At 40.8% G+C, this 25,592-nt stretch overlaps 1 protein-coding gene across 3 annotated transcripts; it reads left to right on the top strand.

The window, feature by feature from the left end:
- Positions 1-5: 5 nt before the first annotated feature.
- GDAP2 (ganglioside induced differentiation associated protein 2) lies at positions 6-25,592 on the top strand. 3 transcript variants are annotated; one of them, XM_005506253.3, is made up of 14 exons: positions 7-152; positions 1,708-1,954; positions 3,526-3,665; positions 7,790-7,943; positions 10,007-10,095; positions 12,415-12,491; positions 13,561-13,720; positions 15,169-15,319; positions 16,283-16,359; positions 17,714-17,790; positions 18,401-18,540; positions 19,112-19,166; positions 23,738-23,881; positions 24,829-25,592. In XM_005506253.3, the coding sequence occupies exons 2-14, from the start codon at positions 1,779-1,781 to the stop codon at positions 24,874-24,876; spliced, it is 1,488 nt and encodes a 495-aa protein (XP_005506310.1). In that variant the 5' UTR covers positions 7-152; positions 1,708-1,778; the 3' UTR covers positions 24,877-25,592. The 3 variants fall into 3 exon arrangements, with proteins under 3 accessions (XP_064933953.1, XP_005506310.1, XP_064933946.1); XM_065077874.1 differs by lacking the exon at positions 7-152 and adding an exon at positions 1,291-1,514; XM_065077881.1 differs by lacking the exon at positions 23,738-23,881 and having other exon boundaries at positions 6-152.

Genomic DNA, 25,592 nt, shown 5'->3' with positions numbered 1-25,592 from the left:
GGGGCCGGGCAGCGGGAGGGCGGGATGGGGGCGCGGCTACTCCCGGAAACGGAAGTGCCCGGCGGCCTCTCCGCTTTTCTGGGTGATGTCGCTAAAGCGGCGCCGGCTGAGACCCTTGGGCCGGGCGGGGCTGGCGGCGGCGCGGCCTGCCCGTGAGTTGCTCTGGGTGGCGGCAGTTCCGCGCTGGGAGGTGCCTGGTGGGGCGGGGGGCGAGTCCGCGGCGGTGCGGGCTGCCGGCAGCACGGGTGCGGGTGGTGGGTTGTGAGAGGCAGAGACAGCGGCCTCCTTCTGGGCAGGGGCAGGACACCCCCTCGGGGAGGTCTGGACGCCTGCAGTCCTGCTGACAGCGCTCCGTTCCGAGACCCGCATCCCCGAGGGGCCGCTGCTGCCGCAGGTCGGGCGGGGTGTCCAGAGGAGCTTGTGTGCACCCCTGTTCTCCTGCCACTTGACCTCCTGCTTGGACCCCTGTTTTTGGCTGTTCACCACAGGGAACACACTGCTGCAGATGAGGTTTTGGCTGACGCCGGTCTAACTGCTCTTACTTTGTCATTCATGGCCTTTCTTCCAGCCCTTTGTGGCAAAATTCTTATTTAGTTGCTCTTACGGCCATCTTTGACCTAGTGTTGGTCTTTATTACCCCTTAGTTCAAGTTTATTTGTTGTTGGTGGTTTTTTTCTGCTAGTTAATGAATATATTTTTTCATTCATCTTTTCAAATTATCATTTGCAGATATTATCTTTTCAAAACTTATAAATTGTTAACCTGTGAGAAAAGCTAAATAGTAGGCATGTATGTGACTAACTGAAGCTACCCATGTGAGTGCATTTGTGCTGGCTTAATTCACTAATGTGGTTTTGCAGTTAAAGTGAAAATGCAGTAGGTGAAGTGTTACCTGCTGGCAATTGAAACATACGTTTTGGCGAGTTCAAGTCTGTCTCTAGCAATCAGTATTATCTCAGCCTTAAAAAAAAAAGAAAGTACAATGGCAGAGTTTAGTCTGCAAGTTCAATGGGCAGTGTTCAAATTTACATCTTTGATCTTTCTTGCAAAACCTTTTTGAATGAAGGAGTTTTGTGCCTGCATGCACGGCTGTAAGAATTAAGCAACGTAAGTCGTATTTGCAGTGCTTCAAAATTTGCTGAACTGCGAGGGTTGCAGAGTGTGGGGGGAGGGAGCATGTTTTCATTGGTTTGTTTGTAAGGGGTGTTTTTCTGCTTGGGGTTTTTGCTGTTGTGATTTGGAGGGGAGGGTGTTTTCTTCTTGTTGTTGTTTGTTTTGTTTTGTGGTTTTGTTTTCAAGTATGAGCCAGCACTAGACCGAAATCTCTGAAGGAATAAATTATACTTACCCAGCTACAAATTTGCTTTTTTGTTTTGATAAATAATAGTTTTCAAGACAACCAAACTCTTTTTCATACTTGGGAATTTGTGTTCAGCATTTTCAAAATGCAAGATCACAAGCCAGTTGGACCAACTTAATAGAGAAGGTATTTTCGTCTTGCACTATTGGAAAAGGTTTGTCTTACTGCACGTATTTACATTCCTTTTTTGCATACAGATAGCAAAACAGAGTGTGTTTGAGTTGTGAATTTATTTTTTCTGTTTTCTGCTTGCTGTAATTGTGTTGCAGCCTTGTGAAAGGTTTGGCTCTGTGACAACTACTCTTAGTGAGCAGCTGGTGACCTGATTTGATTTTTTTCCTTTAAAGCACCTGGAAAACTCCAGTGAGAATTGGAGTGTGACAAGTTAACAGAGGAGAGGAGTCATTGTTTCCATTCCATGGATCCCTTGGGTGCTCCTTCCCAGTTTGTGGATGTTGACAGTCTTCCAGGCTGGACTGATGCCTATGAGGCTAAGCAGCTGGACTCTCGCCAAAATCCTGTTCAAAAAGCTCAAGTTGACATTAGATCACCTTTTCCATACAGGAAAGACATCAATGCGAAAATAATCTTATGGTAAGTTCCATATGACTCTGGTGTGTTTGTCATCACCTCTCCATTTACTGTGGGATCTGACTGCCTTCTGTGTCAATCACTGCTATAGAATAAACCTTTCAGACCTTCTTTTCTTGAATCGAATATACACATCTGGGAAGAAAATAATGTTTTGTTCATTGTAAATCTGCAGGTCTGAGATTTGCTCCACTGTGGGTTATAAATTGCATGCTCGTACTCTTTCCTTGATGCAGCAGACTGCTGTTGTGCTTCCTACTGTCATGTATGCTTAAGATCAAAACCTAATCAGGCATTTTGATACAATTCTTTAATTTTTAAAAAAATATACTTCCTGTCTACTAGCTTTGTTCTTTCTTTACTGCCTTTGTCTTGCTTTCACTTTTCTGTTTTAGATCAGTATTTTTCTTTCATGTGGTTCTTGTGGCTTGCTTTGGTCTAATTTTTTTTCCCCTTTTCTCCTTTCATTCTGTGTTCTGTCTTGATGGTTTTCTACCAAAATCTATTGATGAAGTGCAATGTGCTGTGAGGTGAACTTACTTGGTCAGTTTTTCTCTCCTGTAAGTCAGACACTCAAACCTGCTCTCTAGATAAGAAACTCTTTATTAATCAGTACGAAGAAAGTTTTCTCAGGAACACAGATTCAGGGATCAGCCTGAACCTCCTTTTTGTTCATACATGCAGGAAATGGGACTGTTAATGGATTTGCTGAACCTGATTAAGTAAAGAAAGAGAGAAGTAAAATGTTAAAAATCTCTTGTGACTTAAACTTAGGTGTAATAAATGGGTGCAATTTCAACTGTTATTTGGATCTCTCCCAGTATGTGGGTATCTTTATTTCCCTTCCTATGCTCTTGGATCCCAAAATCTCTAATGGCTGCTGCTGTGACAAAAGCAGGTCAGAGTTCTGCTACTCCATTGTCTCTTGTGCATCTCTGCTTTGTTTATCTTCTGCATGTTTGATCCTCGAACAGCAGAATGAATGTGGTTGAATTACTGGTTTGCAATTTCAGAACAAAAGCAATGAAAACTTGTCTAGCTGCAGAGTCACTCTAGATCCTCAGTGGTCTGAGGAAGAGCAGCAGCAGCAGCAGCAGCAGCAGTAAGATGCCCTGGATAGTGTGTATGCAGACCAGAGAAAGTACATTGAAAAAATTGTTAAAGTTCTAAAAGTAAAATACCACAAGGACTGTCCTCTTATCTCCAAAGGACAATCAATTTTTTTAATACATTACACTCCATTTAGTTAAGCGCACTGTGTCACATGTTCTGCTACTTAAACTGCTATACGTAAAACTACAACACTGTCTTTTCTGCATGCATCACCAAGTTACTGTTGAGGCTGGCAGTTTTTAAGGAAATTGTGTGGTGTTTGCCTCTAACTGATAAGGACAGATTGCAAAGGATGATTCTGCATGGTGAGCATGTCAGGGTATGCTACACTATGTGAGCACTGGACTACTATTAATGCTTTCCCTTTAACTTGGCATTTCTTTGCTTGTCAGCCCTTATTTGAGAATATCCTGTTTAATTTTACATTTAGCCTGCAATAAGCTCTTTCCTTATTTCCTTAGGAAAGGAGATGTAGCATTATTGAACTGCACAGCCATAGTAAATACCAGTAATGAGTCTCTCACTGATAAGAATCCTGTGTCTGAAAGTATATTCATGCATGCTGGGCCTGACCTGAGGGATGAACTCCAGAAGCTCAAAGGTAAGTGACGGGAAACATTTTTTATCTTGTTGAAAACTGCTGTCCTTATGTAGTACAAACCACTAGGATTTGGGCATAGGCTCAACTCAAGGTGTAGCTTTTCCACTCCCCACTGCCCCCATCTGATGTTAATGCAAAATAAATGAGGAAAATACTATTCAAGTTACATATAACTGAAAATCTGTGGCAGATATTCGTGTTGCTGAGCCCTTGTTTTGTGATACGATAATTCCTATTGTTATCTGAAGCCACTTAGAGTAGTTAGCTTTTCAGAGCTTTTACTCGAGGGACCAGTCTTGTACATCTTCAGAGTTTACTCTTATCTTGTTCAGTGTGTACATACTGTGGAAGAAGGGCACTGAAGTTCACCATTGCAGTAATTAATGGGGTTCCAATATACACTTTGTGTATCCTCTTTCAGGCTATTAATAGACATAGACAGTCTTTCAGGTAACTATGGCAGTGATAGATGGAGTGATAAAACACTGCATGTCTCCAAGTCTTAGTGTCTTCTTCAGTTGTTTGGTTCATTTGCCACTTCTGCACACAACGTTGCTTTATTAGAATGTTACAGGACCATTCCTAATGGAAGGCTAGTCTGGAAATGGATGAGGTTTCTTTTACCTTAGCAGAGTTTATGGCTGATAATGACATTAACACATGCTCAGCATTGTTCGCATGCCTGTTGAATGCCCAGTGCCTATGGAAAGAAGAGTTTTCTCATTTTGTGTGTAAGGAACAAAGAGTTTGTAGTTATCAGACTTCTGCATGACCTTGGATATAATTTGCAGTTAAGAATTCACATTTCTAGTAACTATCATACTGAGCTGAATTTTGAGACTCAACTCATCCCTGAGTAGTACTGTTCCCTCTCTTGGGTAACAGATCTATCTTATTGTGTAGTAACAAACAGAAGCGCCATAGTATTTCTAATATATACACTCAGTAGCTTAAATTACAATTGAATAGACATTTTCTGTTTTTACAAAATCATATTTTCCTGATTCAGCTTGCTTTCTGTGAGTAACTTCAAAGTAAAACAAGAGAAAGAGTAACTGTTTCATAGGAGAAGAAAAGTCAGCGTGTGCCCTTTGAGTGAAAGCAACTGTTAAAATACAGCAGATGTTACAGAATAATGAGGACCCTGCTAAGTATACCAGAACTCTTCGAAAATAAACTTGGGTTTCTTGTGTACAATGCGAAGTGTGAAGAAAGGGATGACCTTTCAAGGAGTCCTTAAAATTTGAGAACTGTCAGTTCTGTATGGAGTTTTTTGTGAAATCTGGGCTTAGCTTCATAAATTCCATTTTACCATGCTGAGTTTTATGTAGTTTTGCATCCTGTACCCTGTGATGATGCTGATGTCTTCTCTCAGTAATGCATTCTGCAGGCTCATGAACACCATACGTGACATTTTCCTTTTGATCTTGTGACAAGAGGTTTTCAGAAATCAGTTCTGTGATATTCTACTGGCATGTTGCACTGGCAAGGAAAGAGGCTGGGTTACAGCTTTGGGTTTTGTGCACCCTTAATGTGTTTGTCACGGTAGCAGAAATGAAAGGGAGCTTAGTTAAGAAATTAAGTTTATGATGCTATTTTCACCTGCCTCCTTTTTGTGTTCTTTCCCATCTAACCTTGAACTTTTTTGTAGGATAATGGTCTTGGGGGAAAAAGTGAAAATGTACGGTCTTTGCTCTAAAGCTGTAAAATGGGTGCAGTGGTGATTTTCAGTTAGTTCTCTCCTGTTTTAGTTCTACTGCTCGATATAGATTTATACTTCATAGACTCGAAGAAAAAACATGATCTTAAAGCATGTGATGTGCTGACCTTTCAAAGGTTTGTACTTTCACTAAGGTTCAGTTAACTTGTGTGTTCTTGGGAACAGTGCATAGTTTTGATTAACACAGAAATACTACAGCCCGGGATCCAGGCTTCCAAATGAAGTGTCTTATCAACACATACTTGTTGCAGTCTAATAAAGACCTTCTGTAACAGCCACACATAGCAGTCTTAATCTCCAGTGAGACTTTTTCTGTGCTGCACACAGAATATGGAGGATTCAGACTTTCAGTTTTAAACATGAGGGAAGCTGTTCTGATGTTTGAAATCTCATCGGTTAAAAAATAAAAGATCTTGACTTTGTTCCCAGCTTTGCCACAGACCCTGATTTTGTGCATCTCACTCTACTAGCTCACCTCACCCTGTATCCTCAAATAAGAATAATACTTGCTGTTTGGTTTAGTTTTAGAAGTTTTGTAGAGATCTCCAGGCAGAAGGCATTGGGAAGTACTAAGTGTAGTTAGAGATTATTGATGCCACATCTGGTTGAATTTATGAGTGTCCCTAATGAATTTACAGCTATATCTCAGTCAAACTTACTTCCTAGTTTTTCCTACAAGCCTTTACTTGTTCCTTTGAAGTTGTGTGACTTGGATGGACCATGGAGAAAGAATAGTAACTTGATATCTGATATATTAAGTGTTTCAGTTTTACCTTCTACTCTTTGGATATTGTCCTTATTTAGTTTCTGTCTTGAGCTGAAGTGTCTTAGAGGGTGTTATACAGTAATTCAGAAGTGTGTGCTTAGTTTTAGTATGCTGTTATATTCCTTCTGATTTACCCGGAAGAAACAAGGTGGAGGTCCATGGAAGCTAATGATGATTTATAGGATCAAAAAGTTTGTGAGATGTTGGCTTAAAGGCAACAGGTTGCTGCCATTAAAAAGATACGATTAAAGTTTTGAGGAAGAATGATTCTCAATGTAGAATGTCTCTTGCCATAAAATATGCTTTCATGTGCGCTGATAAACAGTCTGCCTGAGCACCACAAGAACAGAGTGGAGTGGGAGGGGTGACTGCTTCTGTTCAGTGGGCAGCTTCCTGATTGACTTAAGCCAAGCTACTGCAGTGCTGCTGCCGGAACAGTGGTCGCAGCCTCTTGTTCACGTCTCATTCCTTTTGGTGGGAACTAGCAACCTGTACAATCAGGTTGAAAGTTAATCCAGTGAAATTATTAGTTTTCAAACTGATCAGAAAGCTGAAGTTCAGGTGTACAAGCAGAAGAAATGCTTGTCTTTGAGGGCGGTAAAAGCGAAAGATTAGAAGTGCTTCTTCAGCTGTCCAGAACTGGAGTGGACTAGATTTGGATGAAGAAGAGAAGAGTTAGCAGACTTTTCTTCCAGATGCCTTTCCAGATTCTGGGAAAAAAAAAAAAAGACTTCAAACACAGTAGCTGTTTCATTATCAGAAATGTACTGACAAACTGAAGGGAATAGAGGAGTCTATGAATGTCATCAAGCCTTCTGACAAATTGATTTCCCTTGCAAAAAGTTAGAGAAATTAAGTATGATTAACTTGCAGGGGATAGCCAAAGAGTAGTCAAAACCAAAAAGAGGTAAAGAGATGTATGCTAGCATGCTGTAAATGATCCTGGAGTATATAACTGGAGAGTGCTGTGAATGGAACAATTAAATGTGTTGTTTGAACTTCCCTGCCTTCAGACAAGGCACCTATTCTGTCAAGTAAGTGTGATCTCCATGAGAATCATACTCTTGCCTCGTGGGCATGGGGAAACTTGCAAAACAGAGCAAACTACCTTGTTCTGGGAGCAGAGATGGAACAAGTGCTTGACCTATTCATTTTTAACAGCTTTGCCAACAGCTGGCGGGTTTAATTAAGGAGACTTGTAGTCCTTTATCAAAAAAGCCATGTCCCCAAGGTAAGTTGTTGAATTCAGAAGGACTTTTTGTTGCTGGTTGTGTAGCAAATCTGTGCAAATCTGTGCATCGATTCTCTGCATGCTGTTAAATCATTTCTCCCTTTTGCTCTGTATGTAGCCTAGTAAGCATGACAATAAAAACAGCATTTCTAGCAACTTCTGGTTTGTCCTTATATGTGTAGTTTTTAAATAGAGTGGAATGAGCACAGCTCTCACCTCCACAATCTGACTAGGTGATACTAAGCAGCTGTTATGACATAAAATATTAAGGATAGCATTCTATGTCTAAACCACTGATGTCTATATATGAAGTGGAATTGTCTGACCCTAGAGGAAGTCGAGGGATTGAACACTTCTAACTTACTTATCATGATGTTGGCATTTATTCTTATGTTAATTTTTTTCAGGGTGCAGGACAGGCGAGGCTAAACTCACCAAAGGATTTAATTTGGCTGCACGTTTCATCATTCACACAGTGGGACCCAAATACAAGAGCCGGTATCGCACAGCTGCAGAGAGTTCTCTATACAGCTGTTACCGCAATGTTCTGCAGCTTGCAAAGTAAGCACACAACAGCTTATGTGAGGGTTTGCCATCCATGGCACCTCTGTTCTTAAATAGTTGAGTCTGCAGAGAGGTCAAATGACTGAATATCTTCTCACACATACTGGATTTGGTTAAGTACAAGAACGTTAGTGATTTCATGGTATACTTCTTGCCTGTTGTTATCTGTGTTGTGGTGCAGATAAAATGTGCAGAGAGATCTGAGCTGGTTCAGGACCTGGAAAAGTGTAGCTAGAGCTGTGCTGCATTCAGTTACTGTGAGGAGAAGCAGCATTGACAATTGAATTGGGCTCCATGCTGTGAAATACTTCAAATGACGTTGCTCAAGCAGCAACTTTGTGCATCTGCAGCCACATGGACCACCCCGCAGGCAGATCTGGCTGCTCTGTTGCTTCATACATTTGGCTCCTCTGCTTTTGTACAACAGCTATCTAAAATTCTGAGTCAGGGTGGAAGGTTATTTCTCAATCCACAGTTGCTGCAGATGGGTTTGTACTTTCTTGTGACATCTGTGGTATTTTCTACTTCCCCTTAGCTAACAGGTTTTTTTATCTTTATGCTTTCTATTTTTCACTGTTCTTTCCTGTGTTCTGTTCTTCTCATGTGATGGCTATTGTAATGGTAGCAGTCACAAAAAATACCTGAACAAGGGCAATGTCAAAATATACTTAAAAATTCTTCCAAGTCTGGACTGTGCATTACAGTGCAATAGTGACCGTTTCATAATCAAGATTACAACTAAGGCTTCTAGTATGTGCCAGTTCTGTTCTGCCTTGGAAGTTAACAAGCAAAGTGAGATCTGGATTGAAACATTTGGAAAACAATTTAAAACTTCTAATAATTCTGCTTACTGAATTTCAAGTGCCTTTCAGTCAGGCTGTTCTCTAGAGTAATTTTTGATGTTTGTCAAATTGTCTACCAACTCTGTGCTTGCTCACATCTGACGACTGTTGGCAACACTTTTGCTTTATTCTTCCAAAAATGTGGCGCTCTGCCTGAAGCATCTTACTGATCCTAAAGTATGTATCGCTCCGTGCCAATGATTGTCTCATTGTAGCTAGGACTGAGTAAGCCACCTTTGCCTGTGTCCAACCTCTAATAAGTGTCTAGCAGGTTGAGGGAGGTGATTCTGCCTCTCTGCTCTGGTGAGACCCCCACCTGGAGTCCTGTGTCCAGCTCTGGGGTCTCCAACAGGAGATGGATCTGTTGTAGCAGGTCCAGAGGAGGGCCAGGAAGATGATCAAAGAGCTGGAACACCTCTCTTATGAAGGCTGGCTGAGATAGTTGGGGCTGTTTAGGCTGGAGAAGAGAAGGCTTCGGGGAAATCTTATCATAGCCTTTCAGGAGGCTTATAAGAAAGATGGAGACCAAATTTTTAGCAGGACCTGTAACAATAGGATGAGGGGTAATGTTTTTAAACTAAAAGAGGGAAGATTTAGACTACATAAAAGGAAGACATTTTTGACAATGAAGGTGGTGAAACCCTGGCACAGGTTGCCCAGAGAGGTGGTAGATGCCCCATCCCTGGAGACATTCCAGGCCAGGCTGGATGGGGCTCTGAGCAACCTGATCTAGTTGAAGATGTTCCTGCTCATTGCAGGGGGTTGGACTAGATGAGCTTTGAAGGTCCCTTCCAACCCAAACTATTCTATGATAAGTGGTAGGTCAGGTGGAGAATGTTTGCAATAAAGAGCACCTTCTTTTCCCCTCCTTCTCCTCACTGACAGTCTTATACATGAAAGAAAGTATTTTGGAAAGGATTGCAGGGAAGTTGAGGGAAGAACTTCATTCAGGATATGAGAAGTTGCAGGAACAATGTAGCTCAGGTAGAAGGAGAAATCTGAGAACAACCGTGAGAGGAAATGGTATGGAATCATTCTTATTTGCTTAGTGGTGGTATGTATGCCTCTTGCCAGGAAAGAATCCTTCTGCAAAAACTTGGAAGAGGGTTGCTCCTGCATAGAGGCAGGAAAAAGAGAACTGGTGTTATCTACTGTACTGACAGACATTTCTTCTCATCTGACAGTCTATTCATTTGTCTTTCTCTTTCTGGATTTCAGGGAACAGGCAATGTGCTCCATAGGATTTTGTGTCATTAACTCTCTGAAAAGATGCTACCCCTTGGAAGATGCAACCCACATAGCACTGCGTAAGTTTCTTGGAAAGTGATGTAAACTGGATGGCCGTATTCTGCCATATCCCTTACCTCTGACAGACTGCTTTTGATATGGGGAAACTTTTTTTTTTAGGGGGCTATAGTTTATCAGAGGCTGTAAAAAGGCAAGACCTTTCATGATTGATCAGGAAATGGAGGATAAAAACAAATGATGCTTTTTGAAAGGTAATCAGTAAGATCCATGGGAAACTGTGCTGGAACTTGCAGTTTTCAATATATTCACTAATAACCTGGAAAAGATGTTGCTGGTAGTAGAAAATTATTCAGACTAGCAAAGATGAGGCCTTGCTGTGAATAGTTGTAAATGGACCTCAAACAACCGAGTGAATTTAATCTGCCATTTTAGTGTCATCAGCATATCAAAATACGAAGTGATATTCTTCCCCCAATGACCCACCCCTATGTGCTTCTGCCTTCGCATGCAAAATGATGGGCTAATCCTAGGGAGAAAAATCTTGATATTATAATATTACAGTTCCATGAAAACAGCTCACTGGAATTCAAAACAGCAAACTAAGTAAGACACAACAAAATGAAGAATGCTATGCCTTGTCATCAACACCTTAAAGCTGCGCATTCTAAAAGAATATAATAATAGAATCACAGAATAGTTTGGGTTGGAAGGGGCCTTTAAAGGTCATCTAGTCCAACTTCCCTGCAAGCTGAGGAAGTCAACAAGAATAGGGAAAGACAAGAAATAGCTAAGTAAGCTAAAATATTCTTCAGACTGGAATACACTGAACTTGAAGGAAGTGTGATAAATGTCTGTAAACTCATGAGTGGCATGAAAATGGTGATTAGGAATCAGCTATTCACTGTCTTCCAAAGAAAGAACCTTCAAACAATGCTGCTGTGAACCAGCTTCAGAACAAACAAGGTGAAATGGTTTTTATGCATGCACAATTCATTATCTGGAACTTCTTACCAAAAAACATTGTAGATGCTAAAAGTCTGCAAACTCGTTTGAGTTCAAGAGGAAACTATTAAAGGAAAAGATGAGGGTTACTAAAAACAAATCAGAAAAGTTCCTAGGCTGAAAATATTTAAACAAGAGAAAAGTTCTCAGAGAATGTTCTATACCTGCCTGGTTCTTACTTTTCCCTTTTCTCTTTTGACTTTTCGCTTCTATTTGCCTGCTCCTGTCTGCTTTCCACCACCAGCACCCAGTCCCTGGATCTTCCTGCATGGTACTCCTGCACAATAGGAAAGTTGTTGCAAGTGGAAAGAGTGGGTTTTCGTCTTGCTGTGCAAGCTGACTGGAGAAATCTTTCTTACCCTCCGCTTAGCAGAGGTGCTGGCAACAGACGAAGAGATTTTTCTGTTGTTTTCTCTGCTATCTGCCTGTTCAATGAAACAACTGAAAACGTCTGCTTACGTAGGTTCAGGAAACTGCTGTGGAACTGCAAACCTGTATTTGTCCTGTAAAGCAGTGTTGCTGGTCAACCCAACTACACAAATTTCTGTACAGAAGTATTTGAAAATATTAGTAGCTCTTGGGTTTTTTTGTCCTCTGAACTGAATACTGCTAGACCAATCTTTTTGTTTGGACACTCTTTCTTTACAGTCTGACAGGAAAGCACTTGAAAATCCTGATGTGTCATGATTATTGCAACTCAAACACTAGGAAATCCTGCTGTGTCATGATTATTGCGTCTGTACCAGGACATGTCTGACTGGAAGCTTGGTTGCAAAACATTTTTTCTTCTCAGCTAGGAACTTGTATGTGTTCCTGGATTATGCCGAAGCTTTGGGGGAGTGAAAAAAATGTAATAGAGAAATTATCTCATCATTTTCCAAATATAATTTTTATATGCTGCTTTGGCATAGCTGACCCCTGAGGTTTTGTGCAGCTGACTCTGCCTTGTACCAGCCTCTGCTATGGCTTGCTTATCATCTTGCTTCCCTGATAACTGAGGGCACTGTGACTTGTTCTAGCAGCATCTGGTTTCGGCGGTTGGCACAGAGCTGTGATAGAAGGATTTGGCTTGATTTTTTGCAGGTCCTTAGGATCATATTCCACAAACTGGTATTAAGCTAAAATCAGAGGCTTTTTCCCATTTTTTATGCATCTCTAGAGTAAGAAGCAGGAGAGAAGGGAGATGGAACTTCCAATATGTACAACCCATTTGGTGCATTAAACTACCACTTAATCACAGTTGTGTACAACCTGTGGAGCAATTTTGTATGAGGACAGAGAGATTTCTCTTTCTGTTTCATTGATTTCCTCACTTGTAGTCACGTGTAAATTTCTCCTCCTGTTTTGCTAACTACATTTAATCTTCTTCCTTGCAGGCACAGTTAGAAGGTTCCTGGAGATTCATGGAGAGACTCTGGAGAAGGTGGTGTTTGCAGTCTCTGAGCTTGAAGAGGTATCTCCCTGATGTTCATTCCACCAAAATTCATGGACATGCATGGTCCTCTCTGGAGCAGTGTTAACTCCCACATTGTGGAATTGGATTTAGGTTTCCCCTTCAGATCATCCTGGTTTGCACAGACTTTTTGTTCCACAGTGTCTGTCTCCGACCAGCATAGCATCTTTCCCAGAACTGTTTATGCTCTTAGCAGTCACTATGGGCATGTTCAGAATCTTTCCACTTCTGACTTCCATGTTCCTGAGCCACAAACAGGAGCTGATACAGACCTTGTAGCATGGAGTTGTGCTGGATGCTTCTGCCAGCCAGAAGGCAAATTCCTCATATGAGATTTCCTCCTTACACAATGCTGCTTCCCTTGTTTTTTAAAAAGGCCAGTCTTGCATGCCCACAGGTCACCTGTGAACATCTTAAACATTGCTTGCTGGCCTGACATTTAATGATCTTTGTTCAGACAGATGGTAGCATTTTGAATATTGACTTTGCTTGTGTATTGGACTTGCTAATGGCAGTTCCTGTGTGGAACACCCACACTGTGATCAGGTTCTGTGGCATCCAGATAAGAAAAATAACAATTTGTTGATGGTTCTAAAATAGTTAATCAGTTGGAGAGAACACATGAAGTATTACAATGTGCAGTAGAGATTTTTCACTTTTTTCCTCCAGCTGGGGAGGATTTCCGTTGGTTGTTGCTTTCTCTTTTTTCCGAGTCAGATCACTAAAGATGATCTGTGCAGTGGTGCATTTTAATGTAAGCAGCCTTCACTGAACTCTGTCATCTATGTATATTGTAACTTCATTACAAAGCTAAAGTATCTGCAATCTGCCTGAGCTCATGCAGGTTAAAGCAGGATCCTCTCAAGGTCATTTGCCAGTATGACAAAAAAAGTTAAGCTTGGTCAAGGTTATCTGCCTTTGTTGCCAGGTAGCAGCCCAAAATAAGCTATTGAGGGAAGTGATACTTTGCCTCCAAACCTCTGAGAAGGTCCCTGCTATAAAGGCAGGCGTTACTTAACTGAAGAGCAAGGATGCGTGATAGATCTTCACGCATTTTTCTTATTTGTAGGCCACTTACCAGAAGTTGATGCCTCTGTATTTTCCGAGATCGTTGGAAGAAGAGATACAATCCTTGCCTTACCTCCCTGCAGATATTGGCAATGCAGAAGGGGAGCCTGTAGTACCAGAGCGGCAGATCAGGATTACTGAAAAGCCGGGTGTTCCAGATGGTGAGTTTAACTGAACCTTGGAATAAATATCTCTGTGTGAAAGTCAACGGGAAAACAGAAAAGGCACATGAGAAGCAGAGATGTCTTCTCACCTCACCCAAGGCAGGCTCTGATGAAGAGAGTTATCAAGCTGCCTCATTAGCTTCATGTGTTCCACAGCAGTAACTTCTGCTTTCTGCCTTATTGTGTGGAGTGGTGTGGTTAGAGGATGTGGTAGAGCTGTTATTCTCTTTCATTCTTTACAGGGAGAGGTGGGATAGTTCATACCCTTTGCAAAGTTTCTTCCAAGGTGGTTAGGAACTTTGCAGTTTTTTTGCAGAATCTTGTGCAGCCCTGTAACTGAAAAAGACCATCATTGTTAATGGTCCAGCTTACATATTAGCCAAATGTTGCTTATATATTAGTAAATGTCTCCAGTTATAAAATTCTGTTGATACAGCACATGTGTTAAACTAGTAGATGCTCAATGAAAACTAGCAGAAACTATTTAAAAGACAGAGGAACTAGATCAACACAGAGACCAGTGTTTGCAAAATGGCTGTTAATGCTCAGTGGAAGAAGTCTGTTTGTAAAGAGGTTGCTTACATATCAGGGTTGAGGAGGCGAGATACGTATTGCAAAACAATTTCCTATATAAATGGGTATAGCTGGCATGTTCTGCCATATTTTTTGAGCAGTGCTATGAAAGTTTTACACTTCTTCAGATGAAGCCTTAAACTATCGAAAGCAGATAATTTTGAATGGATTTCACAAGTGTTCTGCATTTGCATGGCCAGTTGGGATAAGGCTACATATGCATAGAGGATACAGACAACTTAATTTTCCTGGTCAGTTTGATACCTGATGTACCTAAGCCTACTGATCCAATCTTCTCCGCACACCACCCTCCCACCCCCGAATCCAGACTGCTAGTTAGAGTGGTATTTGCAGCTGTGGCCAATTAGTGTGAATACTATAAAAATATCTCAACCCAGTTTACCGCCAGGTCTACAGCATCTGTTCAAGCAGCGCCAATGATATAAAATGAAGTGAGCCTGTTCTACAGTACAGCTTCTAAACTGGGTAAAGCTGCAGCATCTATACTTCTGCATATTTATTTCCCCCCCATGACAAGCAGGACAACTGTAAAGCCCAAGTCTCTTTCTCCAGACCTTATCCTCTGAGGGGGTGAACTATTATCCCTTTGTTACAAGCTGATGACTAGGACTTGCCCAGTTAGTTTCCAAGCAAACCTGTATTTTAAGGGAGTCCATAGTTATCGATCACATGCTATAATCTGTCAGTGCTACTGGTGAGATCTCAGAGCCACATCATGGTACATGGTGTTTTTTTGTGTTAGTTTGTAGTAAGAGACTGGGTCAACTTGCTGAGATATATAGCAGTTAAACATCAGCATTCCTGTCTTGTACACAGCTTGAACATTTTACACACCTTTGCTTCTATTGCAGATGCTTCAGATGAAGAGGGTCTGGAGGCAGATTTGTCTTTCATTGGTTCCCATGCTTTTGCCCGCATGGAGGGAGATGTTGACAAACAGAGACGCCTCATCCTTCAAGGACAGTTGTCAGAGGCAGCGCTGCAAAAACAGCATCAGAGGAAGTGAGAATTTCCTTGTCTGTGTGAATGTTTCAGGTTAGCTAGCTGTTTAGAGGACTGGCCCTGATGATGATTTTGTTACCTGTAAAACCTAATATTCTGGCAAGGAAATACAGCTAAAAACTGATGTCACCATGGATGGCTGTGTTAGCCTCTTTGGCCTGAAGGGAGGGGGCAGTAGGAGCAAAAAGGGAAGCCAGTGATGGAACCCACTAGCACGCCCAGTGCATCTGACCAGCCGGCTTATTTCTTTGCCACAAGATGTCACTGTTCTGTCACCACTTTTTGTAGTGGGATTGTCTGCTTTCAAAACTGCTCACTTGCTCCTGAGGCTCTGGGCAGACAGCAAAACGTTTTTCCTTCATCTTTCAAAACAGAACGATAAACAAATGAAAGCTGAGATGGTTTGGTTTTCTTTTTTTTCCACTCTCTGTTAACCCTAATGTGCATGATCACTTTCTCAGAAGCCTGTTCCATGCTGGAGCCCTCTTGAGGCATGATGCTTGGCTTGTTTTGTCAGATGAGGCACTGAGTTGTTCACCATTCACAGGAGAAATAAAAAAAGCCATATGTGACACTGGTTGCTGCATATCTGTGTTTGACTTCTGGACTTCGTGAAGGAGGTCTCTTTTTTCCTCTATTTTTTTTAAACATTGTCACTGAAGTATTTATTATAAATGAGAAAAAAAAGCAGATGTTTTTAGCCCAAATGCAATACCACTATAGTTACCAGTTGGCGTGTGTTCATTGCCCCAGTGAAAATCACGAAATATGTAACTAAGGCACTGAATCTCTTTTTTTGATTCACTTGATAGTTACTCCATAGGACAGAAAACCACAACATTAGAGAGAAGGCTTAGTCAGGAAGAGCTTGTTTTGTCTTTCCCTTCCCATATACCTCTTTGGGCTTCTAATGCTAATCCAAACGGGGGAATCAGATCTGACCAGATGTTTTTAACTTTCTAGTTATAATCGCTGGTTGTGTCAGGCAAGAGCTGAAGACCTCTCTGATATTGCTTCTCTTAAAGCCTTGTACCAGACAGGTAAGTTCAGCATACTGATGACTGATATGCATTGTCTTAAAGTAAAAATATAAAATAAAGATCTAATATTTTCTTTGGACTTGAGTATATAATACATCATGTTATTAAGCTAGAAGCCTGGCCAAGAACTAGGCAGCACCTCTGCAGTAAAGCAGGAATTTTCTCTTGATTGGCTTGAAAGACCACATAGTAAATTCCAAAACTGCTCTGCTTTAAAAGTCTGAGGGTACATGCATATCCTGAATTATCTGTAGTTTTAGATGTAAATAAATAGTGTTAGATAAAGGTGCTCTGTATGAGGTAATTCAGGCCAAAAGAAGAACTATCTCCACCTTTTTGTTACAAATAAATGAATGTTGCTTTCAGATGATCAGTGCAGAGAATAAGCAGTTACCAAAGCAACAGTTAATGCAGCTTTCCTGAACCAACTGACTTGCTTTGTTTCCCTCAGGTTAGGTACGTGTTGCTCTCGTCTCTGACTCCTAGTGCTAATGGCCAAGTACCATGGGCAGCAGATCTTGCAGCCTTGAGTTCAGTAGGTGGGGGAGATAAAGGACAGAACCAACAACCCAATGGAGACTTCTGTGGAAGATAATAGGTTCTTGCAGCCTGAGAAGTGGAGATGGGGAACCTGTCATCTTCTCATCTTCAATTGACTTTTACTCTTTAGGTAGCAGCATACTCAGACATCAAAATTTGCCATAGTCCCAGTGGCTTATTGCTGCTTTGCACCATGGCAGGAAGAAATAGGCAAGTAGTCAGGCTCTCAGAAGCATCACTGTGTTTCTGCAGAGAATGTCTGTTCAGCACTTTGGCTGCTATCTTTGGCCACCTGAAAGTCCAGATACTTTCCTTGATCTCTGTGCAAATATCAAGGCTGTGTGATACCTTCTACTCAGTAGCTGCAACTTTAAATTCTTATGTTTGCCTTAAACAAGGCTCCATGGGCTGCACATCGTCCATAAGGTGTGCTCCAGCAGTCTGCGCATTAGATTTCAGAGCTAGATTTCTAGGAAGAAGTTTGCTTTGGTGGTAGAAGTGAAGCATTTTTTTTAAATAAAAACCATGTTATTGCTTGAGATTTAGGTAAATGTGAACTACATGGGAAATGTAAAAATGCTGCCCTTAAGACTTAAGTTTAGAATGTGATGCACCCTTCTCTTTTGGTTCAGAATAGCTATTGGTATAGTGAGAGTAGTAACTCTAAGCATATTTCCTCTGTTATTAAGATGGGAACCGCATACATTGTAAAAATTCTGAGCTGTGGCTGGATCTACCGTGTTTGAAAGGGACCAATTCCAAAACCTGGCTTGACTGAGAGAAGTTTAGAGGCATATTTTCCTTTCTTTTGTAGGTGTGGATAACTATGGCCGCACAGTGATGGTGGTGGTTGGAAGGAATATCCCCGTAACATTGATAGACATGGAAAAGGTAAGTCTTTGTAAAACTAGAGTTGCATGGGTTGAATACGAATGTTTCAGGGTGTGATAGTCTGATTAGAAAGGGTAATTTAGTGTCAATACTAGAAACATTATCTCTGGAAGACTAGGAACTGTTTTTGTAGGCAGATAAAAATATACTCCCTTATAAAACTGTGTGTGTTGGGGTGGCTTTTTTCAAGGAGGAACTGGACTTTTTGTAGAAAAATTGACCTAATGTGGACTCTTCTGTATTCTCAAGAAGAAAGAGACTTGACTTGCATCTATAGCTGCCAAGACATGGGTGATATGTAACAAATCAAATTAGTTTGTCATGGAAACAGCAAGAATTTTTCTCCACCTGTGACTTCAGCTAGACCAAAAAAACAACCAACCAACCAGAAAAAAAAAACAACCAAAAAAAAAAAACCCCAACAAAAAACCGCCTAAATTATTATAGTCAAGTTGAAGACTTGGAATGTTCACCTGGCTTTTTTTGCTCAAACATGCCACCCAGCCTCATGATTCCTGATTTGTGAATGAATTAGAGGAAGCATATTAAGATGTAATGCTACTGTTAAAGAGTTATTTGCAAATATAAATCTAATTTCTTTCTGTCTCAGGCTCTTCTGTATTTTATCCATGTCATGGATCACATTGCAGTGAAGGAATACGTCCTGGTGTACTTTCATACACTCACAAATGATTACAATCAACTAGACTCTAATTTCTTGAAGAAACTCTATGATGTTGTTGATGTCAAGTGAGTGTCAATGGTCATCCTCTGTGCTGTGCAAATGTTTGTCATTCCTTGTATCTGCTTTCCCATTTATTTGTGAGAGCTGGAACAAAGACCTAAATAAATAACAAAGGCAAGAGGAAGGAAGATATGTTTTATTTCCTTCTCAGAACCATCTATTAAACCTGGAAGTTTTGTCCTCTGCAATCTCCTTTCTGGAGCTGTTAGAAGGACATACTCTGTGTGTTGTTTGTATATATCTGGAAATGGAGTTTTTGGAGCCTGGCATTGTTGAAAGGATGTTGGTAGTTGTGAGGGGAGAGGTGTGGGTAACATTGGCAGTAATAATTTGTCCGTAATTTTCACTGCCAACAGAAAAGACTGCAGGCTATTATGTCTTTACCTGAAAAATAATAAGTCTGCTTTTTTTTTTCTTTACATTTACTTTTCTAATATCTGCCCTTGTATTAGATCCAACTTTGTAAAATTACATCACAGGCACTTAAGCAAAATGATCTATGTTTTGACAGCTGAATTGTGTAGGTCAGGTTAATTAGAAGTAACTTCTAAAGAATTTTTTCTTTTTCTAAACCAGGTACAAGAGGAACTTAAAGGCACTGTATTTTGTCCATCCAACATTTCGCTCAAAGGTGAGATAAATAGTATAAAAGAAAAGTATATTTTGGGTGTTGGTGGAGTAGTATGTAAGACTGTAGTGTGAAGAACATGGAGGCATACAAAAGACTTCCAAAATTAGGCAGTATCTTCTGGATCCAGAGTCAGAACTTGAAATTCATTCCCATCTTCGATCTACCTGTAGTCTTCCAACCTCAGTGATAAGCTGAACCCCACTGCAGTGCAGTTGTCAGTGTCTTGTTCTGTGTGTGCTCTTAACAGAGAGAGGTGGAAGCTTTGTGTCTTGTTTCTTTAAAATAGAAGGGTTTTGTCCTTTTTCCTGCTGCCTGGTTGGCAGGGTGACAAACCACGACCAAAGTCTCCTGGAATTATTTTTTGTGAAGTTCATTTCCTGGATGTTTCACCTTTTTCCTCTCCCCACAAAAGGTATTGTGTGCGTGCTGCAGATCACATGAGAGCTGGTCCAGTGAGGGCAGAGGGCATTGTGTCAAGCAGCAATTAGATTAATCAGGATTATAGAGTGTAGTAGCAAAGAAAGATTGGAAGAATGCCTTTGTGCCGTGGTGTGCAGAAAAATCCTGGTAAGCTTTTAGGAGAAGAAAAACTGAACTCATCAAGCAGTAAGATGATATCCTTGGGTACAATCCATGTGTGGCAACAGAAGATGGAGCTCGCTCCCTTCTGTACTTGGATGCTACTCGTGCTGCAGCAGTACGAGCACTCCAGATGAACTAAGTGGCAGCAGCAGCCCTTCCTAAAATTTTTGTTTGTCCTATTGAAACAGAACTGTGATCCTCGACATTCACATCAGATTAACCTCTGTGTTTATTCTGCTTTTTGCTGACATTGATCAAATTTGAGAAAATTATATGCCTGGAAAAACATCTGTTTGCACACGTTCAGCAGGAATTTCTTTGCTAAATTTCCAGAGAGTCCTTTCTTTGCATGTGCACAGCTGGGACACCATTAGACTTAGAGCTTCCTTGTTTTTATGTGCATGAGGGTGAGGCTTCCCAACAGTGTGCCTCCCAGTTTCTGCCTGGATATTAATTATTCCTTCAGGGTACAGATCTGAGATCTGAGTGCTAAAATTTAGATCTTCCAGCTCTGATGCTCCTGAAAACGTAGGAGCTGATGTAGAACATGACTAAGGCCACTAAGCTGAGTGGAAAAGCTCAAGCTAAGAAGCACTAGTGCTTTTTAGGTTCACAGCAGCACTTTATTCCCCTCCTCTCTTCCCATGCATTTCTATTTGCTTGAGAAGTGGGGTGTTTTTTTGCAGTTGGAGGATGAGAATTCATGTTCACCTGTCCATTGCCATGTTCTCTGTCCCTTTGGGAACTGCAGTGGAACTTGACAGATCTATGGAATAAGCAGATAGTTGAAAGGGAGCAAAGAGGGTGAGAGACATGGAGTCCTCTAACTGGGTGGAAATCAAATTGGTTTGTATCCTATTGTAGCTGCACAGCTGTAGGCAATTTCTTTAAAAAAACCCTTTGGCACGTTGATCTTCCTACTTGGAGCACGGACTTTCTTCTATAGAAATAGTGGAAAATACCCCATGTCCCAAATGTGGAAGGAAGGCTTCTGCATTCATGCAGCTTCCCAAACCCATCACCCTTATACATATACCTAATTCTTAAATCTCTGTTATAAATGGTCCATTTTACCGCAGTATTGAATCCTGGCACAGTGAACATTTGCCATGTGATACTCATCTTGCTTATTTCTGGGCTAAAAGGGATCAAGAGGCTTTTTGGTGTGCCTTTTGGATACACAGTGCATCCCTAGAAAACAAGCATAGTTCTGAAGGTGCTTCATAGTGCCAGTGATGGTTCTTTGGTTTCTAGATGTGGAACTTTTAAATTATGTGTATTCTGAGGATAATTGCCTATCTACACTACTTTATTTTCAGAATGCAGGGAGGAGGGTTCAGCAGTTATCCTAGAACACAGAGTAACTGAAGCAGGGTGTGCCATTGCACAATCTGGTTTTGTACACTGACCGTGCTTTTATTGATGCTTCGGTGTGAGCATTCTTGTTACCTGTGAAGAACTTGGTTCTCCTGTTATGCTGCTGAAATGTAGCTTATGAAATTGCGTCATAGGCATATAGCAATTATTTAGGCTGGCAGCAACTCTTGCAGTGTGAACTCTTTGCCACCAGGACTTAGATTAAGATCCCCTTGAAGTGCTATCACAAATTCCTTTGTACACTTTCATGTAAGTGTATTTCTGATGCTGGTATATAAATAAAGGGCTTTGGGGGAAATTTTGTGTATATCCTCTTTGCTTTCCTCTCCTGAGAGTTCTCCAAACAAAGCATCATAGAGCTTGGTGTGTTCTGAGTGAATTGTCAGTGGCTGGATCTGAAACAATGCACCCAGAGAAATTGTGTTCTGATAAATTTAGTAACTTAGTTGTAAATCAAGAATGTTTCAAAACTGAAATATATCTGAGTACTCAAATTAGATGTTCATAATCATCATAATCTTAACAGTTTTTGTCTTGTTTTTCTGTAGCAGTCATAAAAGCAGTTTTTGAAGATCATATGCCAATTTAAAGGTTTTTGCAGATCACTTGTGGCTTTTTCTACACAATATCCTTCAAACTGCAATAAAATTTCCCAGATTTTAATAAGTGTCTCTTTGGGGTATGACCCAATTAGAGACTGGTGACACTTTATCTGTGTTGTGCTGTTTTTTTGAGGGAAAGACATCTGAGACTTTAACCCTGTGGTTTTCTGACTTGGCAGCGTGACTCTGATAGCCCTTTATTCAGATTCAGTACTGCAGGACAAGAAAAAAATGAAAACTTCAACAGATGACTAGACTTTCAACCTTTTTTGGACTGCTGTGGCGTAACTTAATCTGCTTTCAGTGCATTAATAGGGATTTGGTTTCATTTAATGTTTTGGGTCCTCTTACTGATAAGGAAATGGGTGCTCTTGTCTTGCTGTTTCTATAACCTGTGATTATTGAGAATGGAGATAACAGAAAAATTCTAGAAACATTTCTGTCCCACTACCTTTTTTTTTTCTGCATTACTGGGTAAGATGCGACAAACTGCAATGGCTCATACACTGAGAGGGGGCAGAAAAATTTAAAAAATCACTTTTCATGATGGCTGCAAAAATATTCCCTATTAGGCTTATATACATTAAACATCATAGCAATTATGTTTAATGATTATAATTCATAATACACTTTGGAATGCATGCTACTTTGGTACAGGATTGAGAGGGTAATTTTCACTCATTAAACTGTTGTCCAGTGTCACTCATAAGAGGTCTTGTTAGCAAAATATGGTAAATAACGAATGCCAGTAATAGTCTCCCAGCTTTCTGCTAACGTAAATCTCTAATTCTGCCTTTAAACTAATAAGCCAATCTTAAATGTTCTGTCCTGTTCTTTACCTCCTTTTGTCTTTTCCATTGTTCCCCTCTCATGGCAATGTGCTGTTTTGAGGAGACAGCATAGTTAATCGAGGACAGTTCTTAGGCATCTACTTTTTCTTTAAATGTTGAATCCAGGCAGATTGATTTTATTGACCTAAAGTTTTCATTTCTTTGAAAGTCCCGCTTTCCTCAAGGCTTTTCTTCTGGTGTTTCTTCTTTTTTGTTAACTTACTATGGTCAAAATGCAACTATCAAATAGAATCAAAGAATGGTCAAGGTTGGAAGGGATCTCTGAAGGTCATCTGGTCCAGCCCCTTTGCTCAAGCAGGGTCAGCAAGGGCTGGTTGCCCAGGACCATGTGAGTGGTCCCTAATATGAGCATTTGTTGACCTGTAGAACATTTTTTTTTTTTTGTTTCTTTCCATTCAGTCTGCCAGGAAAAGGCTAGATAAGAAATAAACAAAAAGTAATATAGTGCTTAATTTTGGACAAGGTGAGTTGAAAAGTAAAGGCTTGTGCAGTCAACCTAAACAGGAATATTTAATAAATTGTAGACATATGCATGGTATTTACTGGCCTTTGCAAAACAAAAATTAATTGTCCCATTTACATCTAAAAGAGGTAGAAGTATGAATACTTAAAGTAAAATCTTGTAGAATACATTGATAAGGCTTTGATAAGAAATCTGGCAAAATAGAAAGATACACTCAGCTAGCCCAAAGCAGAGAGGAGATTTCAATAGGACCTTTGAACAGCTGAAAGTCTTTCTCTCCCTTGAGCTGCCTTTTCTGTGAAAACTTGAAGGCAAAGGATTAAAAATGCTTCTGTCAGGTATAGTCAAATAGGTCATACTCTGAGCTGGCTAAACAGGAAGTGAAAACATGCCACTATACTGATGGTTTTTGGAATACAAATAGCAGAGTAGCTGTCACTCTTCTGTACAGAAGAAAGGGAACTTAAACTGGAAGCTGGGGAGGAGTGAGAATCGAGTTGGAAAACACAAGCTCAGAACCTCTCAAGACAGTGCCTGCCAGCAGTCAGTGGTGTGTTGTTCCTGACATTGTTGGATTATTGCCATGATATTAGAGTTTCAAGTTTGACTCAAACCTGTTTAATGATGGAGTATAATGTTGAACTTGAAGGTTTTGAAATGGCACCATCTTAATAGCTTGTTGGGGTTTATTTTCAGGTCTCAACATGGTTTTTCACAACCTTTACAGTCTCAGGGCTAAAGGACAAAATCCACTATGTGGAAAGCCTTCAGCAGTTGTTCACAGCCATACCCCCAGAACAGATTGATCTCCCCCCTTTCGTCCTTGAGTATGATGCCAGGGTAAGTGATTGAATGTGGCGTCAGTCTTTGCTCGTAGGTGTAGTTTTTGTGCTTCTCCCATTCTGCTCTATAAGAGCTTTAAAGGAGCTGACTTCCACATCTTAAGAATGGGGAGAAGAAAGGGAGGGTTCCTCGAGAGTCTAGTTGTTCTTCTGTGAGTAACAGTTGTCTGAAAAATGTTTGCTTGGGTTTTTTTTCTGCGTCAGTCCAAGCAGAGGGCTTGGCTAAGAAACATCCTCCTTTCCCAATGCAGCCTGTGCATGAAAGGCAGACTACACTTTTCAGCCAGGAACTGTAACAAAACACACTAAGAGCCCGTGGACAAGTTAAAATTCATGTTGTACACCTGCTATATACCTTACACTGACTGCAAAAAGAAATACTGTGTTTTATCTTCCCTGTCCCATGTATCAACAAACACACAGGAAGCGGGGTCAGGAGGCCGGGGGAGGGGGGGAATAAAAAAAAGTAGTGGGGAAAAAATGGAACTGTAGAAGGGCACCTTGCCTTTGTGTTGGTCCCTGTTCCTCTCCCCTTCTCCATCCCCGGTCGCTAACCAAATGGTGGATTGAGTATGCCTTGCTCTGGCCAAATCATTCCAATAGGATGTTTGATAAGTATGAAGTAATAGCCAGTGCTGTGTGTCTGCATAAGCAACTTTGTCTTGAGTGTCTGGCTATGCTGGCATTTCTGTCTTCCTTGCATCACAGCTTTGGCTTAATGGCAAGACTTTAACCTGCACTTTTTGCTTAAAACAGAGGCAAAAACAAGGCCTGTTTTTTTGCCTGATGACAAGCACAATCCTCTCCTGGGTGAATTGTGGCAATCACTGTACTTGTGGAAGATGAAGCCAGGAGTACTGGTTAATTTCTGCCTCTGTGTCATTATCCATTGCACCCAGATGTATTGGAGAGCACTTTTAACTGCTGATTCTGTTCTCATTGCAGGAAAATGGGCCTTACTATTCTTCTTATCCTCCATCCCCCGACTTGTGATCTGAAGTCCTGCGATGCTGCTGCTTTCCCGTGGATCCAATGACCTGACGCCTGCCAAAACCTGTGCATTTGCCCATGTACAGAATTCAGAGAGAGGGTTTTCCTCCCCCAGCTCTGGTATTTTTTTACTGATGAGATATTTTCAAGCACTCAAGCAATCAGAGAACTTTGTGCCACTGTGAACTGTATAACTATTTCAAATATATTTATCCACTTGAAAAGTTGATTTAAAGATCACTAGGTGCATTTTATTTGGGGTGTTATTGTTTTGGGGGTTGTGTTTTGGTTTTTTTTGAAGTTGTTACAGACTTTCTCTTTCCTGGGACATCCATCAAAAGCACTTGATCATGCTTTTAACTATTACCATTTTCCAGCTCCATTTGTAATACCCATTTCTGACTGGTCTGCACATAGGTTGTGCAGTAGCAGCCTGACACATTGCTCATCATGTGCTCTCTGTGTTTCACATCTGATTACTTTCCTTTTCTGTTAGTGCTCATTGCTTTGGTCTTGACCCAGCAAAAATATCTGGAATTGGGAATGCCGTGTCTGCAGGCTGGACAAAGTACTACAGCCAAACCAAGATTACTGCAAGACTTAGTACCATAAATGCTAGGTGAGCTAGGAGCCTTGATAAAGTCCCTGTCAGTTTTAATTGGATGATGTGACATGTCAGGATGCCACTACCCTCCCAGTAAGAATAAAATTGAAAAGCA

The sequence above is a fragment of the Columba livia genome, chromosome 1, assembly GCF_036013475.1.
Source record: "Columba livia isolate bColLiv1 breed racing homer chromosome 1, bColLiv1.pat.W.v2, whole genome shotgun sequence".
Classification (NCBI taxonomy): domain Eukaryota; kingdom Metazoa; phylum Chordata; class Aves; order Columbiformes; family Columbidae; genus Columba; species Columba livia.
The sequence above is the reverse complement of the archived record's forward strand: the minus strand, read 5'-3'. Positions and strand labels throughout refer to the sequence as shown.

Excerpts from the sequence above, each read along its gene's own strand:
- GDAP2 (XM_005506253.3), top strand. The coding sequence starts at position 1,779 with ATGGATCCCTTGGGTGCTCCTTCCCAGTTTGTGGATGTTGACAGTCTT. Across the intron at positions 1,955-3,525 it reads AATGCGAAAATAATCTTATG|GAAAGGAGATGTAGCATTAT; the intron begins GTAAGTTCCATA and ends TTATTTCCTTAG. Across the intron at positions 15,320-16,282 it reads CAAAAACAGCATCAGAGGAA|TTATAATCGCTGGTTGTGTC; the intron begins GTGAGAATTTCC and ends TTAACTTTCTAG.